General features: G+C 27.8%; 3 protein-coding genes and 1 long non-coding RNA gene across 6 annotated transcripts; 3 read left to right on the plus strand and 1 right to left on the minus strand.

Annotated features, from left to right (window-relative positions):
* The first annotated feature begins 270 nt into the window (after positions 1-270).
* On the plus strand, positions 271-2,029 carry LOC107071759 (uncharacterized). Its single transcript, XM_089176619.1, has 3 exons — positions 271-584; positions 933-1,077; positions 1,154-2,029. The coding sequence occupies exons 1-3, from the start codon at positions 449-451 to the stop codon at positions 1,386-1,388; spliced, it is 516 nt and encodes a 171-aa protein (XP_089032745.1). The 5' UTR covers positions 271-448; the 3' UTR covers positions 1,389-2,029.
* Positions 2,025-5,930, plus strand: LOC107071784 (S-phase kinase-associated protein 2). 3 transcript variants are annotated; one of them, XM_089176769.1, is made up of 7 exons: positions 2,038-2,174; positions 2,338-2,418; positions 3,246-3,563; positions 3,817-4,096; positions 4,212-4,648; positions 4,802-4,929; positions 5,443-5,930. In XM_089176769.1, exons 1-7 carry the CDS (start codon positions 2,095-2,097, stop codon positions 5,787-5,789), a joined length of 1,671 nt encoding a protein of 556 aa, XP_089032895.1. In that variant the 5' UTR covers positions 2,038-2,094; the 3' UTR covers positions 5,790-5,930. The 3 variants fall into 3 exon arrangements, with proteins under 3 accessions (XP_015186563.1, XP_089032895.1, XP_015186565.1); XM_015331077.2 differs by lacking the exon at positions 2,338-2,418 and having other exon boundaries at positions 2,025-2,174; XM_015331079.2 differs by lacking the exons at positions 2,038-2,174; positions 2,338-2,418 and adding an exon at positions 2,483-3,129.
* A 2,623-nt stretch (positions 5,931-8,553) lies between these two features.
* LOC107071760 (S-phase kinase-associated protein 2) lies at positions 8,554-9,154 on the plus strand. Its single transcript, XM_015331028.2, has 2 exons — positions 8,554-8,602; positions 8,832-9,154. The coding sequence occupies exons 1-2, from the start codon at positions 8,554-8,556 to the stop codon at positions 9,152-9,154; spliced, it is 372 nt and encodes a 123-aa protein (XP_015186514.2).
* A 6,463-nt stretch (positions 9,155-15,617) lies between these two features.
* On the minus strand, positions 15,618-16,461 carry LOC149031131 (uncharacterized). Its single transcript, XR_016177986.1, has 3 exons — positions 16,272-16,461; positions 15,942-16,171; positions 15,618-15,840 (listed from the first exon to the last, which is right to left on the minus strand). It is a non-coding gene; the product is annotated as an uncharacterized LOC149031131 (long non-coding RNA).
* Positions 16,462-21,288: the final 4,827 nt, after the last annotated feature.

Below are 21,288 nucleotides of genomic sequence, written 5' to 3' on the forward strand. Positions count from 1 at the left end.
GAAATTCTTAAAAATGTATAAATGTAAAATCAGCATTATTAAAGTATTAAAAATAATTCATCATTAATTCATATACTTTTATATTTATTAATGAAATTTCAAAAATTGCAAAATAAAATGAAAAAAGAATGAAAATTTGAATCATTGAATGGATTGTGTCAATTTTATTGTTATCGATTCCGTTCATTTTTTATTTAAAAAACAAACAAAATCTTTATGTTAATTTAGATCACATAAGTTTAATCAGTTTCTTAAAGGGTTTCTAACAATCTTACGAAATATTGATTAAATAAAGGAGAGTCCCCTTGGTGTCGTTGACATCGTCTGTTATTTTCTTTGATTAAACGGTACGCAGGAAATTGCAATTCGACGCAGTAAGAGTATTAAAAAGAAATAAAGCGGAAATAATTGTAATAATTAATTTTAAACGTAGTGAGAGTGGAAGAATATGTCGGTGAGTTCACTAACGGATTCAAAAACAATTTTGAAAAATACAACGGACAAGCCACCTTTCAAACTTTGTTTCTCAAACCGACGACCAATTGGACAATCGGATGCTTACATTTCTAAGATCAATGGTATCTTTTAAATTATTTATCTATTTTTATTTCAATTATTAACTTTAATCGTCCATCTTTCATTTTTGTAGATCATTTTTAATCGATCGTTACAAAAATCGAATTTTATTTAAATATTAATTAATTATACGAATTTAATTAAATTTATTTAACAATTATAATATTTTATTTTATTAAAAAATAAAAAAAAACATTACATTTATTAGTATAGTTGTTAATTATTGACAATATTTCAAATATACTACGTAATTCTAATATTTCTGTCGCCATTTTGACTAATGATTAATCAAATTAGAGTTTAAAAAAAAAAAAGGAACACTTTCATTTTAATATTGAAATTTATAAATTTTACAGCTAACTTTGTAACACCAAAATTTTATTCGAGAGAAAACGAGAATTTGAAAAATCTCGATTTGGACGATACAATTAAACGAATAAAAAAAGAGGATGAAAAAATTCCAAAAGGAATTTATCGGTGGCCATTGTTGACCAGTCACACGTAATATTAATTATTATTAAATAATTATATATTAATTATTTGAAAATTAATTAATTAATGAATTTTTTTTTTTTAGTTATGGTTGGTGGCATGAAAAAGGAATAGAACCGAAGGATCAAAGATTTCAATTTCACAAAAAAACTTCGGATTTAGTAAGCTTTCAAATGAAGATATATGCGGAAGATAAAAAAACAAAGAATCCTAACCCCAATTTAAGTTCGAGAACGCCCATTTTTCGAGAAGGATATCTCAAGGATAATTTTTACGACAAAAGAAATCGTTTGTCCAAGGACAGACTTAACGGTGAATGAATTCTAACCTTCTTTAACATAACAATAATAATTGTTCACATACATTATAAGAAAAAATAATAATAAAATAATTGTGTATATAATATTGATAATAAAATAAAATATTAATTAATATTTAACAACATAAATATATTCGTTAGAGGTGTCTTATTACATTTTTTGTAAAGATTTTGCGCACGCGCATAAGTGCGTTCTATTTCTAACCTTCTATTGTAACAAAGGAATACAAACGAATTTGAGAAGGAACGAAATAATTGTTTCCCGCGCAAACAATTACTAATCAATTTCAATACTTATATAATTCATATTATATAAATCCATTCGTTATCACAATCATAAAAAAAAAAAAATTATCATTCACAAATATAACACATTATTACTACATATTTATCGATAATTTTTCTACTTTGATATTTTTTTCTTCACATGGTTGTTGAGTGCAATGCACTTGTTGCCGTACATTAGCCGCCAAAATTGTATTCTCGAAACGATATCGAACTGACATTAATCGAAAGTTAACAACTAATCGTATCGAAATGTAATTTCGATTTATTCTCTTAATAACCAATCAGCATTGAGAACAGATTCAACTATCGAAATAACTCGAAACACTTGGACCAATCAGAATCGTGAATTTCTTCGTCTATAATATCAGACTAGTTCTCGTAGATTAAAAATAACATACAGCAAGAATATTCCGCCAAAAATGAATTCCGGCATGGTGGAAAGAATGAGACTTGGTCAAGAGGATATTGCGAATTCCGAAAGATATCCTTCACCTCCGAGGTTAGTTCATTAATTGAATCTTTTTATAATGTTTATATTAATCACTAATTTTTGGTATAACATTAATATTATTCAGTTGTAATATAAAATATGGATGAAATTTGTTCACTTATCTGAGATCTTTGCAAGGTATTTCCTATTTTTCTTACCTGTTGCTTTTAAGGGAGAGAGGGGGTGCAGTGGGGCAAGTAAGGGGTACTACGGGATACAAGTGTATGACCTGTAATAAAGCGAACCAAGTTAGGTCAATAATCTTTTCTATAACTTTGTGTATATATATATTTTTTTTTTTTTTTTTTTTCAAGTGACTAAATACCTTCCATCGTTGAGAGTATCATTGAGTTATTGGAAAAAATGTTTGATTAATAATCGTTATCCTTGAACTGATTAGAATTTGATTAGGGATTAGGTGTGGCGTGTTACCTTATTTGGAAAATATGTTTTTCATTTCGTCATTTTGATTTAAATGATCTTTTATTTATTCGTTCGATAAGATATTAAGAAAATTTGTATGATTTTGAAATCTTCACCAATTACTCAGAATACTCATTTTTCATTTCAGAATTTTATTTCTACTGTGATGTTTTTGTTGTTGTTGTTGGTGTTTCTCTGAAATTTGTATCACAGTGGTTTGTTTTGAATTTTCTTTTTCCTGCTGCTACTGCTGCTGCTGCTGCTGCTGCTGTTGTTGTTTTAATTTCTTATATTGAAGAACATACTTTTTATTTATGTCGTAGAATATATCTGATGTATTAAAGGAATTATTTGTGGTATGGTTTACAGCGCATGAACTTTATTTGTTGCTCACTTTGCGCTTTTAATTAACCGCTTTTATTTCCAAACACACAACTTACACAACTCATTCGTTTATTAATTAGTGAAAAAAAAAGAAAAAAAAAAACAACAAAAATAATAAGATGAGTCGACAATCGTCCAGTTCACCTTGGTGGAACAGGTTTTGTACTAATTTTTTTGTAATTCAGTTTAAATCTAACCGACTAAATCATTTCTTTTACATAAATTCTCTTCTATTCGTGTTAATAAAAGTAATATCAAAATATTATTTTACAGCAAACGATTATGTACAGAGGATGAGTGTAATCATTTGAATAGTACATTTAATAGTACATCAAAGCTTAATACTAGGTGGTCGTACACTGCTGATGCTAGTTTTGTTGAACCAGAAATATTAGAAGACATGGGTGTTAGCATCATAGAAGATGATGCAGTGAACTGTGATACCAAAGTACAATCACCGGATTTTACTATTTCTTTAAATAATGCAGCAAGTAATGAACGGTTACCAATTAATGAGAATAATGAGACTTATGAATCAGAACCAAACTCTTTGTATATAGATTCTAATTTTAATTCCAACAATGTTGAAAGGTTTGTTATAATTATTATTTAATATTGGCTTGGCAAGAAAGTAATTTTGGCTTGCATCAATAGATAGCATTTATGTTTGTTTCTTTTGTTAATGTGTTAGCATTTTTTCTTAGGTATTTAATTTAAAGTTCATTTTTTGTATAGAAACAATTGAGTTTTATTTGACACTAAAAAATCGAAATTATTTTCTTGTCAACCCAATATATAATTTATTAAATAATACATATATATATATATTTATTTTTGATTAAAGACTAGAACAAGAGCAGTACGATGTAGATGATCTATGCAATCATAAGAATCCCAATGAATCTGGTTATAGTTCTTCGAGAGTAGAGAATGAACCATTAGGGGATGCAAAAGATGAATTTCATAATAAAAAATTAAATATTTCCAATGATAATGATAGTTTAAATCATTTTTATTTGAGTAGAAGAAAAAGAAAATTGTCTTATGCTGGTAATGATGAATTCAACAAATTATCGGATGAAATGATTTTAATGATATTCAGATGGTTACCTAAAAGATGTTTGGTAAGGATTATATTATTTTTATTTTGTGCATATATTAATTTAATTTAATTTAATTAAAAAAACAACAAAAATTAGAAATTAGAACGCTTTATTTATAATATTTGTTAAAATTTAGGTACGTTGCATGTTAGTTTGTAAAAGATGGTGTCAAATAGCACGTGACGAAGCATTATGGATTAGACTTGATTTAAGTAGTAAAGTATTAATCGAAGGAACAATGGAACATATATTGCCACGTGGCGTTCAAATTTTAAGGCTTGCTCAAGCAGAAATTGCAGACCCAATATTTATGGAAAATGTTGAAGTTTTAAATAGTAATTATGTATGTAAACTACAATATCTGGATCTTTCAATGGCAGTAATATCACCGAATGGCTTAGCAACTTTATTATTGAAATGCAAACTTTTAAAAAATTTGTCATTGGAAAGTTGCATTTTGAATACTGCATGTTGTAATGCCATAAGATTAAATAAAGATTTATCTGTGTTGAATTTAGCTATGTGCGAAGGAATAGATCTAGAATGTGTTACACATTTAATTAACCTTAAAAGGTGAGCATTAATATCTCATTGGCGAAATTGTGTTGTTATTTTGAGGACTATTATTAGTAGCCAACACAAATATTATTATGTTTATTTTAGACATGTTACTATAAAATGCATGATGTAAATTATCGGAAAAAAATTTACATTTCATTGTCATAGCTTAACTGCTCTCAATGTGGCATGGTGTTCATTGGACGCAGATTCTGTCTCTCTATTGTGTAAATACCTTCCGCCTGTCCTTGAACGCTTGAACATTTCTGGATGCCGGAAAACTATGACGGATGATAGTAAGTAACCAATTTTTTTTCTTCTTTTTAATTTGTATTCTTTATTCATCAATATTAAGAGAACCAGAAAGTAATGTTGTTTCTACACATGTCAATTTTTATCATATTTAATCAATAACATAACCTCAATCTCGTTATCAACAACTTTTTTTCATATAGTATGCAAATTTTTAATACCAGACCAATCAAAATCAATTGATTTTTGATTAAAAATATAATTATATAATAACAATTTGTTAAGTTATTCGTTTGAATTTAAGGTTAGAAAGTGACATTACTTTCTAGTTTACCTAATATTTTTTTATCATGTTTAATCGGTATTATAAAATTTGCATACTATATGAAAAAAGGTTGTTAACAAGATTGAGGTTATGTTATTGATTAAAAATAATAATTTGTTAAGTTATTCGTGTTTGAATTTAAGGTTAGGAAATGACATTACTTTTTAGTCCACCTAATATTATATTCAATTTATGTTTAATGATTAATTATTTGTATTTTGTCTTTTTTTAGATATCAAAGAATTGGTCAAGTCTTGTCCAAAACTGAAAGAATTAGATTTAAGCGATTGTACATTGCTTACTATGAATTCAGCACCATATCTTTTAAATCTTAGTATTTTAGAACACTTATCGTTAAGTCGTTGCTATAGTATACCACCATCAACATTTGTTAGATTAGCTTATATGCCATGTTTAATGTATTTGGATATATTTGGTTTGATGTCAGACCCAATGTCTAAGTCTGTACAATCTAATTGTGGGGATACTCAAATTAATAAGTTCCGGTTTAGTTCTATAGCAAGACCTACGGTTGGTGTTCGAAGAACAAGTATTTGGGGCCTTAGAGTTCGAGACTGAGATCAATTTACAAAAAGTGATACATATATCTAAATTGTAGCAGAAAATTTCATTGCATAGAATGTTTTTTTTTTTTTTAATTTCTATGAAATATTAGTTTTCCCTGTGAGACTGATAATATTGTAACAAAAAAAAAATAAAGTATACAAAAAAAAAAATCAATGTAATAACTCAACTAACTAACACAATTAGCACAAAGATGATAATATTTTGATTTCAATTAATTTACTACTTAATCTATTTTATTGATGTCCCTTTATTCTTTTTGAAAGGGTGATTTACATTTTTGGTATTAGTATTACTAAAACTATTTACAATGTTGTCATAATATTAAAAGGATATTGTACATAACGATCCAATGATTTACTGTATGCTCGTATGTGTATACATACATATATATGCTGCATGCACGTGTTCATCAAGTGTGATTTTATTTAACTATTAATTATTATTGTATTGTATGCATTGTCAAAGAATAAAAAGACTTAGACAATTATAAACATTGTTCTTTTGTTTTGTTTTGTTTTGTTTCTTCTTATCATTCTTCTTATCATTTAAAGTGAAGAGAAAATGGGTTTCATAAAATATTGTATATATATTTGAATTTGATTTTAATTGTAAATATTTCTTTTTCTTATATTCTAATATACAAGGTTATTATAACATTAGAATTAACGTAATTTTGTCTTAGTTTTAAATTGAAACTCGAATAAGATATAACGTGTAAATGTGTCCCGTTCAATTTAACAAGTGTGTAATAATATTTTATTTGAATCAAATAAATGTTGTTATATAATAATTCATGATAATACTTATTTGGTATTATTAATTATAGAAAAAAGAAAGACAATTATTATTTTAAAGAAAAATTGAAATATTTGCAAGATTTGTTAAAAAAAAAAAGAAAAAAAAGATGTCTAGTAATGATATTGTTAGACAAAATATAAATATTTCTTTGAAAGAATCAAATTGTTTGAAAAAAGATATTAACAAAAGTGATATTAGTGGGAATACATTGAACTTTAATTCTAATGGACGTGATATTGAACAATTCATTTATTATAGGAAAAAAGGAATATTGTTTTACACTGAAGAGGATTATTTTAATACCAAATTAAATAATGAATTAATTTTAATGATATTTCAATTTCTATCTATACGAGATTTGGTAAATGAATCAATTAATATTGTCTTATAAATAAATAAATAATTTTGATTGAATGGTCACTAGGGTGGGTCAAAAAAATCAATTATTTTTTTTTTTTTTTTTTTTTACAAGTGCTACAGAAAAATGGGTTGCTAGATACTTTAAAAAAAAATTCTCACCAAATATGAGCTCTTCACTTTATCTCATCATATATCTCATATATCTCATCATTAATTGATTGTACAGAAAAATGTTCTAGACAAATTTTGTAGGAAATTTAATGCTTTACAAAAAAGGTATCTTATATTTTTTTCGTAAACCTCACCATTTGAATGTTATTGAAGATTTAAGTTTGATTATTTTCAGACAAATTTCATTTTTGTTTATGAATTTGATAACCGACAATAAATGACTATTATAAAATGCGCAATACAAATTTTTGTAGGAAATTAATTGCTCTATAAAAATGGTGTCTTATGTTTTGGCGATTAAATTAACCGTTCGAAAGATATTCATCATCAAACTTTCATGTGTACTGATTTCTGTCTCTGAATATCTATATGGGTGTCTAGCAACCCATTTTTCCGTGGCACTTGTAAAAAAGAAAAATAATAATTGATTTTTTTTGATCCACCCTAATGGTCACACAATGAATTTTGTTTTTATTAAATTTATTTAAAAATGTGAAGAAGTATAAAAACAAATAAAAAAAAATAATCTTTTAGGTACAATGTACAATGGTATGCAAAAAATGGCACGAATTAACGTACAATGAAATTTTATGGAACAATTTGAATTTATTTCGAACGACATTATATGAAACAAGTTTGCATAAATTATTATCTAAAGGTGTACAAATTTTAACACTATCACAAGCAAAAATTTACAAACCGTTTATGATTAAAGAAATAAAAAATATTAATAATAATAATAATAATAATAATAATAATAATAATATTGATAACATGTATAAATTAAAATATTTAGATTTATCTATGGCAATGATATCTGTGAAAAATTTGTCTAAATTATTATCTAAGTGTAAATTTTTGGAAAAATTATCATTGGAAAGTTGTACTTTGAATACAGAATGTTGTAAAGAGATAAGTAATTGTATTGATATATCTGTATTAAATTTATCTATGTGTGGTGGATTAAATCTTACAGGTATTTTATCTGTACTTAAACTTAGAAGGTAAATTATTATGAATCTTTTTTTCTTTTTTTAATATAATATAATTTAATATTATATTTTTTTTATTATTTTATATATTATTTAATATATAATATTATAATTTAATATTTTAATATAATCCAATTTTTTAATATATAATATAATTTAATATTATATATTTTTTTATTATTTTATATATTATTCACAATATATAATATTATAATTTAATATTTTAATATAATATAATTTTAATATAATATAATATTAAATTATTAAATATAAAATAAATTATAATATATATATATATATATATATATATATATATATATATATATATATATATATATATAATTTATTTTTCAAGTTTAACTGAACTTAACGTAGCATGGTGTTCATTTAATAAGCAACAAGTTGATGTCATTTGTAAAATGCTTCCATCAACCATGACTCGTTTAAATATTTCTGGATGTGAAGAAAATATGAGTGATCTTAGTAAGTGTACTTTATTTTAACATATTCATTTCTCACGATACTTGCAAAAAATTATTTAAAATATTTCACATGAATAACTTGAGATTCTTATTGATGATGAAAAAGCAAAAATGTGTCATACGAAACTTGGTCACGGAAGTGGCATTTCATTTCACGTTGATAGGTGTTGTTTTTCATTTTTTTTTTTTTTTTTGAGGACTAAAGCATGAGAAACATATTTTTATTACAGATCTTTCAGACTTGATATTATCTTGCCCAAATATAAAGGAATTAGATTTAAGTGATAATACATCGCTCACTGAAGATATATTTTCAGAATTAACAAATTTGCATAATTTGGAACATTTGTCATTGAGTCGTTGTTTTAATATAAAATCATTATCAAAATTGGATTTAAATTTGGTGCCATATTTCGAATATTTGGATATATTTGATTTAGAATTAACATCTGTGCCAGATAAATTAAAAATTAATCAATTTTTATTTACATCCATTGCAAGGCCCACGTTGAAAGATCACAAAACTATTTGGGGTCTTTACGTTAAAAGTTAATCAAATAAATTTGAATCATTTAAACAAGATTTATACAGTATAACAAAAAAATGTGTGTTTTTTTTTTTTCAAATAAATATAATCAATGTAAATGTATATGTCTCTCTTTCTTTCTGTATATATATATATGTGTGTGTGTATGTAATATATCATTATTAATTATATCAAATTAATGTCATATTGATAAATCTATAAAATACCTAACTTAATATTGTATCATTCAAATTACAACCATTATTGGTTGTTTCCTATTGTATCTGTAAAAATATGAAACTTATTAAAAAACATTATAATGTAATTAGTTTCTATAAAGGAACTGGATAAGATAAATCAAGGAATAGAATAAAAAAATAATATGTTATTAATTAAGAAGTTAAATAGAAACCAATTACAATTATAATGTTTATGGTTTAAGCGGTCTTTGGCTGGATTTCACTTACAATGGAATGTATAGCATATTAAAATATGTTAAATATTACATTGAAAGTAAAATACCATTGCCCGGGTCTAACCACGTGGAGGTAACCGCTTCTGAAGACCCAAGAGGGATGTGCATCCTAAAGATGCTCACATCCGAATATAATTCAAAGGAATGAATCTAACTCTTAGGCCCCACCATAAGAGTACCATTCAAAAAATCGTTAAAATTATTATCGAAAATACCAGAGAAAAATTTCAATATTAAAAAATACAAAATGAAAGACAAGGAGTGTAATCTGAAAAGAAATTCAATAAAATCATCGATGATACTTAAAACTAACACACCCTAGAATAACTTCAACTTATAGAAATACAATCTATATACATTTATATACATAATTTTCAATCTCCATAAAATAAAGTATAATAATTAAAAAGAGTATACAATTATGATCTGTTTCATGGAATCTATAAATAAAGAAAATACATTAAAAATAATTATCAAACACGTTCGATGCTAAAAAGAGAATTCTATACAGATGCAAATTTTTATTTTATTTATACAAATAATTATTTTATACTATTCTACATTACCAAGTCCACTTCATGTTCCTTTATAGTCCGTCTTTATGATCTTCTTTTCGTCCACCTGTGATCGTTTCTTTACCATAGTTCAATCTGCAACAGAAAACAAAGGGATAAAAAAGAGTTAAACAATAAAAGGGATAGGAAAAAAGGGGAGATGGGTATAACTTTTAAAGCGGAACTTTTCACGATTTTTTTTTAAGTGGTTTCCCCCCGATTGGACTAGTCCACTGACTCTAAATTTAGGAGAAACCTACACTAAATGTTCAGTCCAACACCGTATACTAACAGCGAACTTACGGAAAATAATCCTTGGGTCCGTCTAACAATTAGCGGAAGATGTTTTCCCTTACAATGAAGCTTCAGTTTCTCATGCTAAATGCATATCTATCTATGCATATCAAAAAGCCAAAAAAGAAAAAAAAGAAAAAAAAGTCGATAGCTCCAGTTTAAAAGTCAAATGAACATGATTCTATCCTTGGGAGTAAGATAGAATCATGGCTCGCGTGGGCAGGGTCGCATACCTGAAGTAAATTCTTTATTTGTAAATGGTACCACCCTTTACGAACAAAAAATTTACCCGCTACCCATTAAACCGCTTCTGAAACAGAAATTTTAATGAATATTAATACAAGTTCATTTGCTATTTAAGTAATTGGAGCATTATAATAAAAATAATTTTATCCTGAAATAAAATAAAATAGATATTACATTAAAAGATTTCTTGTTTGTTCGGTGTAATGCCTGTAACAATATAAAAGTTCTTAAAAAACATTATAAGGTGATTAGTTTCTGGAGATGAAATGGATAGAAGGAGCCAAGGAAAGGAATAAAAATATGTTCATTGGAAAATTAAAAGAAACTAATTACAATTATAATGTTTATGGTTTAAGCGGTCTTTGGCTGGATTTCACTTACAATGGAATGTGAAACATATTAAAATATGTTACATATTACATTGAAAGTAAAATACCATTGCCCGGGTCTAACCACGTGGAGGTAACCGCTTCTGAAGACCCAAGAGGGATGTGCATCCTGAAGATGCTCACATCCGAATACAATTCAAAGGAATGAACCTAACTCTTAGGCCCCTCCATAAGAGTACCACCATAAAAAAATCTTTAGAATTATTTTTATTATTTTTTTAATATGAAAAAATACAAACATGATAAACAAGGAGTGTAACCTAAAAAGAAATTCAATAGAAACATCGATGTTACCTAAAAGTAATACACTATAGAATAATTTCAATATATATACATACATATTTTATATTTAATAATTTTTAATCTATAAAAAATATATTATAATCAAAATAAATATATATAATATTAGATGGTATCTGTAAAAAAGAAAAGATATTAGATGGTACCTGTAGATAAGAAGAAGATATTAGATAATACCTATAGAAAATAAAAGAAGATACATTAAAAATAACTATCATACATATACGATGATACTAGAAAGAATAAAATAAAAAGAATTAAAATACTGTAATTATTTTTGTAAGTAATTATTTTATATTACCATTTACCATAATTATAGTCCTCTTCTTATCTGCTTTCTATTATTCTTGGATGTAATATCACATTGTCTTTTTAATTCATCCTGTGAATAAAAAAAGTAATAAATAAATTAAAATACAACCCGTTTACCATAACTCAGTCCTTTTCTGGTCCATATTCCTCTCCTTTTGGATACTCCATTATTATGAGAAACCTAGAATAAGAAGAAACCTAAAACAAAAAGAAAAATAAAGAAGTAAGGAAGAAGTGATGATTGGTGAGGTGAAATTCAAGGTAAAGGACATGATTTCTCCCAGTTATTGGAGGTAGGAGAAAATCATGGCTTGCGTAGGGCAGGGTCGCATTCCTGAAATAGACCCTTTCTTTGGGAAGAAACCAAAGAAAGATCTACCCGCTACCCACTGAAAAAAGGAACTCAAAACGAGCCTGGAAAAGAAAAAGAAAAGATTAATTTGGAGGTCTGAAAAGATGCAATGAATGCATCGAAGGGAAAGTTACTGATGAAAAATCCGATGCACTTACAAGTGCATTAGAATTAATCATATTCTGAAACAAAATAAAATGAAAATTAAGCTTCTAATACCTAGAAAAAAAGATATATTAAAAAATATTATAAAATAATTAGTTTCTATGAATAAAATGAAGTATGAAGAAAGGTGTGGGGTAATTGGAAATGAAAAAAATGATATGATATTAAAGTGAGGGGGGATTTTGAATGGGATTGTACTCTATAAAATCAAATTTATCAAATACTCGATTTATTTTTGGCAATAAAAATCTCTGATAGTTGGTGGTGGTAATTCCAACGATGTTCACCTATAACATAAAGAAAACTATATTAATTACTTCCATTCTTAAAAAACCACTATAAATTATTGACGAGCAAAATAATAAAACAATCAAAATATCAAATGACCAAAGAGCTATTCGCAAAAATTCAACCATGCTGTTGAATTTGCAAATAACTCATTGAGTCCATAGTTGCCCTCTTGAGCCACAATTAAGTGGGGGCCTCTTCGGCATTTTGCCTCTTCTTTCTTGATGCCTACTGTCGGACATTCCCTACGTGCGAGCATGAAAAGAATCATTGACCAAAAACGTCAATCGTTCCCAAAAAGTATTCTCATAATTTAGCATGTTACAACGATCAATGATATAGAATCAGAATCGTCCCTGATTCTAAATTATAAAATGAATAAAAAACCCGACCTAACCAACCCTAACACAACCCTGAAAATAAAAATATGATTAGTAAAACATCCTGAGCTCTTTTTACATAGAAAATAATTATTACCTTTTGATCGAGAGATATCTCTTCGTCGAAAGGAATATTATTAACCATGTAAAATATCGATTCTATTCTAATACCATATCGTTGTAACATGCCAAATTATGGTCCTACAATTTAGAAACGACTTCAAGACATTTTCACCCAATTACTCTCAACTGCTTATAACACTAATATAAATGAAATACATTTCATATTACAATACCTATGAAATAATTTCATTTATTTTTCTATCATACATACCATTTTGCAAAATAATTCCGATGTTCGTTATAACTCTGTTAAATAATTATTACAAAATAAATTCGCGTTTACCGTTAACTATCCTAGCTCGTGGACAATCAATGAACTTAAAGTTCATCGACTGTGCACATGTTACACGAGCACATTTAATCGAATGTCCGAGCAGTTAATTGAGCTAATCCATGACACTTCGCACTATTACTATCAAGTAATAAAAACGAATTGAAATAAAAATAATACTTAAAATGTAATGCATTTTTTTGCAATATATTTTTATTTAATTTATATTGAATTATATCAAACATTTCAAAGACAAAATCGCGATAGTGCGAAGTGTTAAACCTGTTATATTTAAAACTAAGTATCAAATTCATCAAAGATTTTGCGAATTTAATTTCGATTATATCTCGTTCGAGATAGAATCGATAAATAAATCTTTCAAATGGTTGCAAATACCTTTGAATCATGATACATATTAAAAATGATAAAATTGTCACAAAATAAATTTACTTAGTGAGCATGATAGAATAAAAAAGATAACATTTTGTGACAATTCTATGTAAAAAAACCCGGAGATGGGACTTGCACTATCAAAGTGCAAGTGTACCATGTGCTTTTCCGGGGTCCTACCTACTTAAAATTAAAGTTTCACATTCACTCAGTAAAAAACACATGCATACCCACCCATTCACTCCACGGTTCTCACACACTCCACCAGGGTGCAAAAGCCTACACTAGAGAGCATGCCCCGGGGCACCTCCGTCACCCTAGTTCAACCGCGTATTTCTAAACTTACATGCTAATAGGTTACGTACCAGTTGCTGTAATCGTCTATCAAGGCTAGTGATTATTGCAAATAAAACTACTGCAAAAATACAAGTATACACTAGTATATATATGCATACTAGTTATATACGTGTATGTTTCCACAAATAAATGTGGGTGACTCTACTATGCAAAACGATTATTAAAAAAAAAAAAAATTCGTATCGTACGCGTGACTCTACAAGTTATTTTTATTTTAATAACTTTTTCAAAAATACGCGGTATTACACGTATCCCGAACGATGTACAATGCACCACCTATAACGCACACACAGGTGCACTGTACACCGTGCAATCACTAGCCCAATGACAGCCGCCAAAGGAAAACTTAAAAACTAATAACCCATGCAAGCTTTTTCTCACCCATACGTGTAACACCTGGGTAACACGCATAGATGAGAACGAAGCGTGCATAGGGGAGAGAAAAGGGGGTATTAGTATATTAGTTGCTGAAAATCCTAATCTAAAAATTGATTAATACAATAAAATATATTTTCAAATAAATCTAAGCGGGCTATGACTCTACAAGTCTTTAAGACTTTCAAAAAAAAAAGAAAAATATGAAAAATTGAAAATAATTAAAAAACCTCGGACGACTCCTTTGATTAAGTTGGCTGTTCTAATTAAAGAACTGGGCTTTTTACAGCCGCCACTTAATTGCCAAAGTCTATCCGTTCGCGAAAGGGTTTTGTCTTCTCGCTCATTTATTTATAATATCGAAATTAATCGCGATTAAATAAACTAAGTACGAAGCAATGCATGTAAGACATTTATTACATGCTTTATTGGTACGAAATCGAGTAATTAATACTCAATTTCACCACTACTAAAACGCGAATCAGACACGTAATCAAAAATAAAAGTGCATTTAAGTAATTTGCACTGTAAATTAAAATGAATTTAACCGATAAGACAAGAAGACCTATCCTAAACTAATAAAACATACATGCAATGAAATATACAGTTTCATGAGCCATTCCAAAAAAGGAATAACTCCTTTTTTGGAATAAACTCATGTGCTCGTCAATAATTTTTTTGGTAAAAATTACAACCAGTAGCTCGTGCCGATTGGGACCTTTCATCCTCGGCATGATTGAGCACCGGAGGGACTTTAAATAAAAACTCGCGGTTTAAGAAGTTCTGCGATGGCTCCAAAACACTCCTACTTCGTAGAAAATGGTCCCAGCTGCATCCCTCGTCCATCAGGTCCATCGGAGAATTTCTTGATGCACTTTCCTTGCACTCACTCACTCACTCGCGTGACTCTAATAACGCGGTAAACGAATATAAGAAACTATAGATGAGTTTCTTATCGCGAACCCGAAATTTTTCTGATACGGCGAACAACACTGACTCTATACACGCGTATGATTTAAATTTAATTTTACGCCCGCCCGGTCACTGATTCTACTTCGCGATCAAAATTGTACTTTTTAATTAATCGAACAAACACTGACTCTACTTCAAAAACTGCATTGCACGCAGTCAAATGAAAACACACGAACATTGCACTCCCGGTCACACTTCACTGACTCTACTTTCGCGAACAGTCTGTACGACTGTTATAAATAAAAAAAAAACAACTTTATACGAACAAATACACTATTGTAATTAACTGCATTGCTCGCAGTTATTGATGATTCTAAATCCGTGAATTTAAAATTATATAATATAAACGAACAAACACTTACTCTATTTCGCGATAAAAATTTGATTTTAATTATTCGAACAAACACTGACTCTACTTTTACAACTGTATACCGGACAGTTGAAATATCAAAACCCGACACACGTCTTACCTGTGAACAAAAAAAGAAAAACGAAACGATTAGAATCATTGTTATCATTTAAAAATCATATAAAATTATTGAAGAAATGTTTAATAGAAAAGTTAACTTACCTTTTCATCTTTTTAGATGATGCCTGACAGGTATCCCACCTTTAAAGATGACGATGCTGTAGACGGTTCAAACGACGGAGAAACTTTACGTGTTTCTTATCGCGAACACGGCACTGACTCTACTTCGCGATTTAATTTGACTTTAATTATTCGAACAAACACTGACTCTAATTTTTATTAACTGCATTGCACGCAGTCAAAAAATTCAAACACTCACACTGCTTACCCTTCTGAAATAAGAGAAAAGTACAAAACGATTAGAATCATTGTTATCATTTCAAAATTATAAGTAGTTATTCAATTAAATGTTTAATATCAAAATTAATTTACCTTATATCTTCAGTGATGAATGCCCGATGGGTCTCCTACCCTTAGGATGACGATGCGCGCGCGTTTAAATCGAATAAAAGAAACTTTCGGAGTTTCTTTACCCGAACAAAACCGAAATTTTTATATACGGCGAACAAACACTGACTCTAATTCGCGATTTTGTTGAACGATGCAAGCAAACGATCCCTTCATTGCCAACACGCACGATTGCAATGGTAGTCTGAAACAGAAAAATGAAAAAGAACTATTAATATCATCGTCATAATATAAAAGACACATTAAAATTATCATCAAAATGTTTAATAGAAAATGTATACTTACTTGTAGTCTTCTGTGATGAATGCCCGATGGGTCTGCCTACCCTTAAGATGACGTTGACCAGTAGACGGTAACGAAAATAAAAAACTATAATAAAGTTTTTTATTACAAACGCGAACGCGAACGCGATCGCGACCGAGACGTGTTTAAACCGACCGCACTACACGTCAAAAAATCGACTGAAATAATGTACATGATTAAAGTTACTACAAAATAAATCGAGTATTATTATGTAAAATATAATATGAAAGGAATATTTAAGGGAAAGTAATGAGAGGAATGTAAATATGGTATTAATTAGGAAAATGAAAGAAACCAATTATTATTATAATATTAATGATAAGCAGTCTTTAGCTAGATTTCACTTGCCATGGAATGTATATCATATTAAAATATGACAAACATTACATGGAAAGTAATATCCATTGCCCAGGTCTAACCACGAGGAGGTAACCGCTTCTGAAGACCCAAGAGGGATGTGCATCCTAAAGATGCTCACATCCGAATATAATTCAAAGGAATGAATCTAACTCTTAGGCCCCACCATAAGAGTACCATTCAAAAAATCGTTAAAATTATTATCGAAAATACCAGAGAAAAATTTCAATATTAAAAAATACAAAATGAAAGACAAGGAGTGTAATCTGAAAAGAAATTCAATAAAATCATCGATGATATTTAAAACTAACACACCCTAGAATAACTTCAACTTATAGAAATACAATCTATATACATTTATATACATAATTTTCTATCTCCATAAAATAAAGTATAATAATTAAAAAGAGTATACAATTATGATCTGTTTCATGGAATCTACAAATAAAGAAAATACATTTAAAATAATTATCAAACACGTTCGATGCTAAAAAGAGAATTCTATACAGATGCAAATTTTTATTTTATTTATACAAATAATTATTTTATACTATTCTACATTACCAAGTCCACTTCATGTTCCTTTATAGTCCGTCTTTATGATCCTCTTTTCGTCCACCTGTGATCGTTTCTTTACCATAGTTCAATCTGCAACAGAAAACAAAGGGATAAAAAAGAGTTAAAAAATAAAAGGGATAGGAAAAAAGGGGGGATAGGTGTAACTTTTAAAGCGGAACTTTTCACGATTTTTTTTTTTAAAGTGGTTTCCCCCCGATTGGACTAGTCCACTGACTCTAAATTTCGGAGAAACCTACACTAAATGTTCAGTCCAACACCGTATACTATTGCGAACTTACGGAAAATAATCCTTGGGTCCGTCTAACAATTAGCGGAAGATGTTTTCCCTTACAATGAAGCTTCAGTTTCTCATACTAAATGCATATCTATCTATGCATATCAAAAAGCCGAACAAAAAAAAAGGAAAAAAAGAAATAAAGACGGTAGCTCCAGCTTAAAAGTCAAATGAACATGATTCTATCCTTGGGAGTAAGATAGAATCATGGCTCGCGTGGGCAGGGTCGCATACCTGAAGTAAATTCTTTATTCGTAAATGGTACCACCCTTTACGAACAAAAAATTTACCCGCTACCCATTAAACTACTTCTGAAACAGAAATTTTTAATGAATATTAATACAATTTTATTTGCAATGTAAGTAATTGGAGTATAATATATTACCTTCCGATCTAGGAACGCAATCAAGTTGAAGACAGTAATCTGATAAATTAAAAAAATAAATTCATATTAAAATTATTTTCTATTCAAAGTATGTTAATGTGTATGTAACGTTTAAACCAATGTATATGCGTTGAAACAATCTGGAAAATAATTAAAGTATATTAAAATAATGAAATAATTATTAATTAATTGATAGAAGTATCGATTATTATTTAAAAGTACGGAATGTATTTTCGGAGTACCTTCCTCTTCGAAATGCACTAATAGACTGAGCTGTTGTTCTCTAAAACAAAACATTGATTAGAAAGTTGTTTATATGACTTCATATATGTTGATCATGTGTGCAACGGTAATTATAATTCTTATAAAGAAAATTCAATATTATAACGTACAGATTTTATTATTTTATTTATTCTAAAGTAAGTATTTTATTGTTCATAAGCAGTGATGACTGGAAGTGTTAAATTATTCTGTAATATAAGTAGAGCGTATAAGAATATTAAAATAATTGTTAAATAATCGATAGAAGTATAGATTATTATTTAAAAGTACGAAATATATTTTCGAAGTACCTTCCTCTTCGAAATTCACTTATAGACTGACCTATTGTTCACTAAAACAAAACTTTGATTAGAAAGTTGTTTATGATTTTTCTTATGTTGATTATTTCTGCAACGGTAATAAATATTCTAATAAGGAAAATTCAAGATTATAACGTTCCGATTTTACAATTCTTTTCATTCTAAAGTTAAAAATTTATTGTTTATGAGCAGTGATGACTTCGAGGGTTAAATTATGCTGTAATATAAGGAGAGGGTATTAGAATATTAAAATAATTGGTAATTAATCGATAGAAGTATCGATTATTGTTCAAAAGTACGAGATATATTATTGGAGTACCTTCCTCTTCGAAATTCACTCATAGACTGACCCATTGTTCACTAAAACAAAACTTTGATTAGAAAGTTGTTTATGATTTTTCTTATGTTGATTATTTCTGCAACGGTAATTAAAATTCTAATAAAGAAAATTCAATATTATAACGTTCCGATTTTACAATTTTTTTCATTCTAAAGCTATAAATTTATTGTTTATGAGCAGTGATGACTTCGAGTTTTAAATAAAGCTGTAATATAAGAAGGGTGTATTAGAATAATAAAATAATTGTTAATTTATTGATAGAAGTATCGATTATTGTTTAAAAGTACGAGATATATTATTGGAGTACCTTCCTCTTCGAAATTCACTCATAGACTGACCTATTGTTCACTAAAACAAAACTTTGATTAGAAAGTTGTTTATGATTTGTCTTATGTTGATTATTTCTGCAACGGTAATTAAAATTCTAATAAAGAAAATTCAATATTATAACGTTCCGATTTTACAATTCTTTTCATTCTAAAGTTATAAATTTATTGTTTATGAGCAGTGATTACTTCCAGTGTTAAATAAAGCTGTAATATAAGAAGGGTGTATTAGAATAATAAAATAATTGTTAATTTATTGATAGAAGTATCGATTATTGTTTAAAAGTACGAGATATATTATTGGAGTACCTTCCTCTTCGAAATTCACTCATAGACTGACTTATTGTTCACTAAAACAAAACTTTGATTAGAAAGTTGTTTATGATTTTTCTTATGTTGATTATTTCTGCAACGGTAATTAAAATTCTAATAAAGAAAATTCAATATTATAACGTTCCGATTTTACAATTCTTTTCATTCTAAAGTTATAAATTTATTGTTTATGAGCAGTGATGACTTCCAGTGTTAAATAAAGCTGTAATATAAGAAGGGTGTATTAGAATAATAAAATAATTGTTAATTTATTGATAGAAGTATCGATTATTGTTTAAAAGTACGAGATATATTATTGGAGTACCTTCCTCTTCGAAATTCACTCATAGACTGACCTATTGTTCACTAAAACAAAACTTTGATTAGAAAGTTGTTTATGATTTTTCTTATGTTGATTATTTCTGCAACGGTAATTAAAATTCTAATAAAGAAAATTCAATATTATAACGTTCAAAATTTATTATTTTATTCATTCTAACGTAATTATTTTATTGTTCATGCGCAGTGATGACTTCAAGTGTTTAATTATGCTGTAATATAAGAAGGGTGTATTAGAATATTTAAATAATTGTTAAATAATCGATAAAAGTATCGATTATTGTTTAAAAGTACGAGATAAATTATCGGAGTACCTTCCTCTTCGAAATTCACTTATAGACTGACCTATTGTTCACTAAAACAAAACTTTGATTAGAAAGTTGTTTATGATTTTTCTTATGTTGATTATTTCTGTAACGGTAATTAAAATTCTAATAAAGAAAATTCAATATTATAACGTTCAAATTTTATTATTTTATTCATTCTAACGTAATTATTTTATTGGTCATGCGCAGTGATGACTTCGAGTGTTTAATTGTCTTGTAATATAAGTACAGTGTTTAAGAATATTATATTAATTGTTAATTAATCGATAGAAGTATTAATTATTGTTTAAAAGTACGAGAAATATTATTGGAGTACCTTCCTCTTCGAAATTCACTTGCAGACTGACCCATTGTTCTCTAAAACAAAACTTTGATTAGAAAGTTGTTTATGATTTTTCTTATGTTGATTATTTCTGCAACGGTAATAATAATTCTAATAATGAAAATTCAAGATTATAACGTTCGGATTTAAACATTATTTTTATTCTAATGTGATTAATTTATTGTTCATGCGCAGAGATGACTTCGAGTGTTAAATTATGCTGTAATATAAGAAGAGTGCATTAGAATATTAAAATAATTATTAATTAATCGTTAGAAGTTTCGATTATTGTTCAAAAGTACGAGATATATTATTGGAGTACCTTCCTCTTCGAAATTTACTCATAGACTGACCCATTGTTCTCTATAAAAAAACATTAATTAGAAAGTTGTTAATATGACTCTTTATATATTAAGCATGTGTGCAACGGTAATTATAATTCTAGTAATGAAAATCCAATATTATAACGTTCAGATTTCAACATTCTTTTTATTTTAAAATAATTAATTTATTGTTCATGCGCAGTGATGACTTCAA

This window comes from Polistes dominula, unplaced genomic scaffold (assembly GCF_049000335.1).
Source record: "Polistes dominula isolate Pdom_NZ unplaced genomic scaffold, Pdom_raw_medaka contig_80, whole genome shotgun sequence".
Taxonomy (NCBI): Eukaryota; Metazoa; Arthropoda; class Insecta; order Hymenoptera; family Vespidae; genus Polistes; species Polistes dominula.

What these genes read in the sequence shown, in the direction of transcription:
- LOC107071759 (XM_089176619.1), top strand. Translation starts at nt 449, where the DNA reads ATGTCGGTGAGTTCACTAACGGATTCAAAAACAATTTTGAAAAATACA. An exon ending in TTCTAAGATCAATGGTATCT is followed by an intron (nt 585 to 932) that starts TTTAAATTATTT and finishes TAAATTTTACAG; the next exon opens with CTAACTTTGTAACACCAAAA. An exon ending in CCATTGTTGACCAGTCACAC is followed by an intron (nt 1,078 to 1,153) that starts GTAATATTAATT and finishes TTTTTTTTTTAG; the next exon opens with TTATGGTTGGTGGCATGAAA.
- LOC107071784 (XM_089176769.1), top strand. Translation starts at nt 2,095, where the DNA reads ATGAATTCCGGCATGGTGGAAAGAATGAGACTTGGTCAAGAGGATATT. An exon ending in GGTTACCTAAAAGATGTTTG is followed by an intron (nt 4,097 to 4,211) that starts GTAAGGATTATA and finishes GTTAAAATTTAG; the next exon opens with GTACGTTGCATGTTAGTTTG. An exon ending in GAAAACTATGACGGATGATA is followed by an intron (nt 4,930 to 5,442) that starts GTAAGTAACCAA and finishes GTCTTTTTTTAG; the next exon opens with ATATCAAAGAATTGGTCAAG.
- LOC107071760 (XM_015331028.2), top strand. Translation starts at nt 8,554, where the DNA reads ATGACTCGTTTAAATATTTCTGGATGTGAAGAAAATATGAGTGATCTT. An exon ending in AGAAAATATGAGTGATCTTA is followed by an intron (nt 8,603 to 8,831) that starts GTAAGTGTACTT and finishes TTTTTATTACAG; the next exon opens with ATCTTTCAGACTTGATATTA.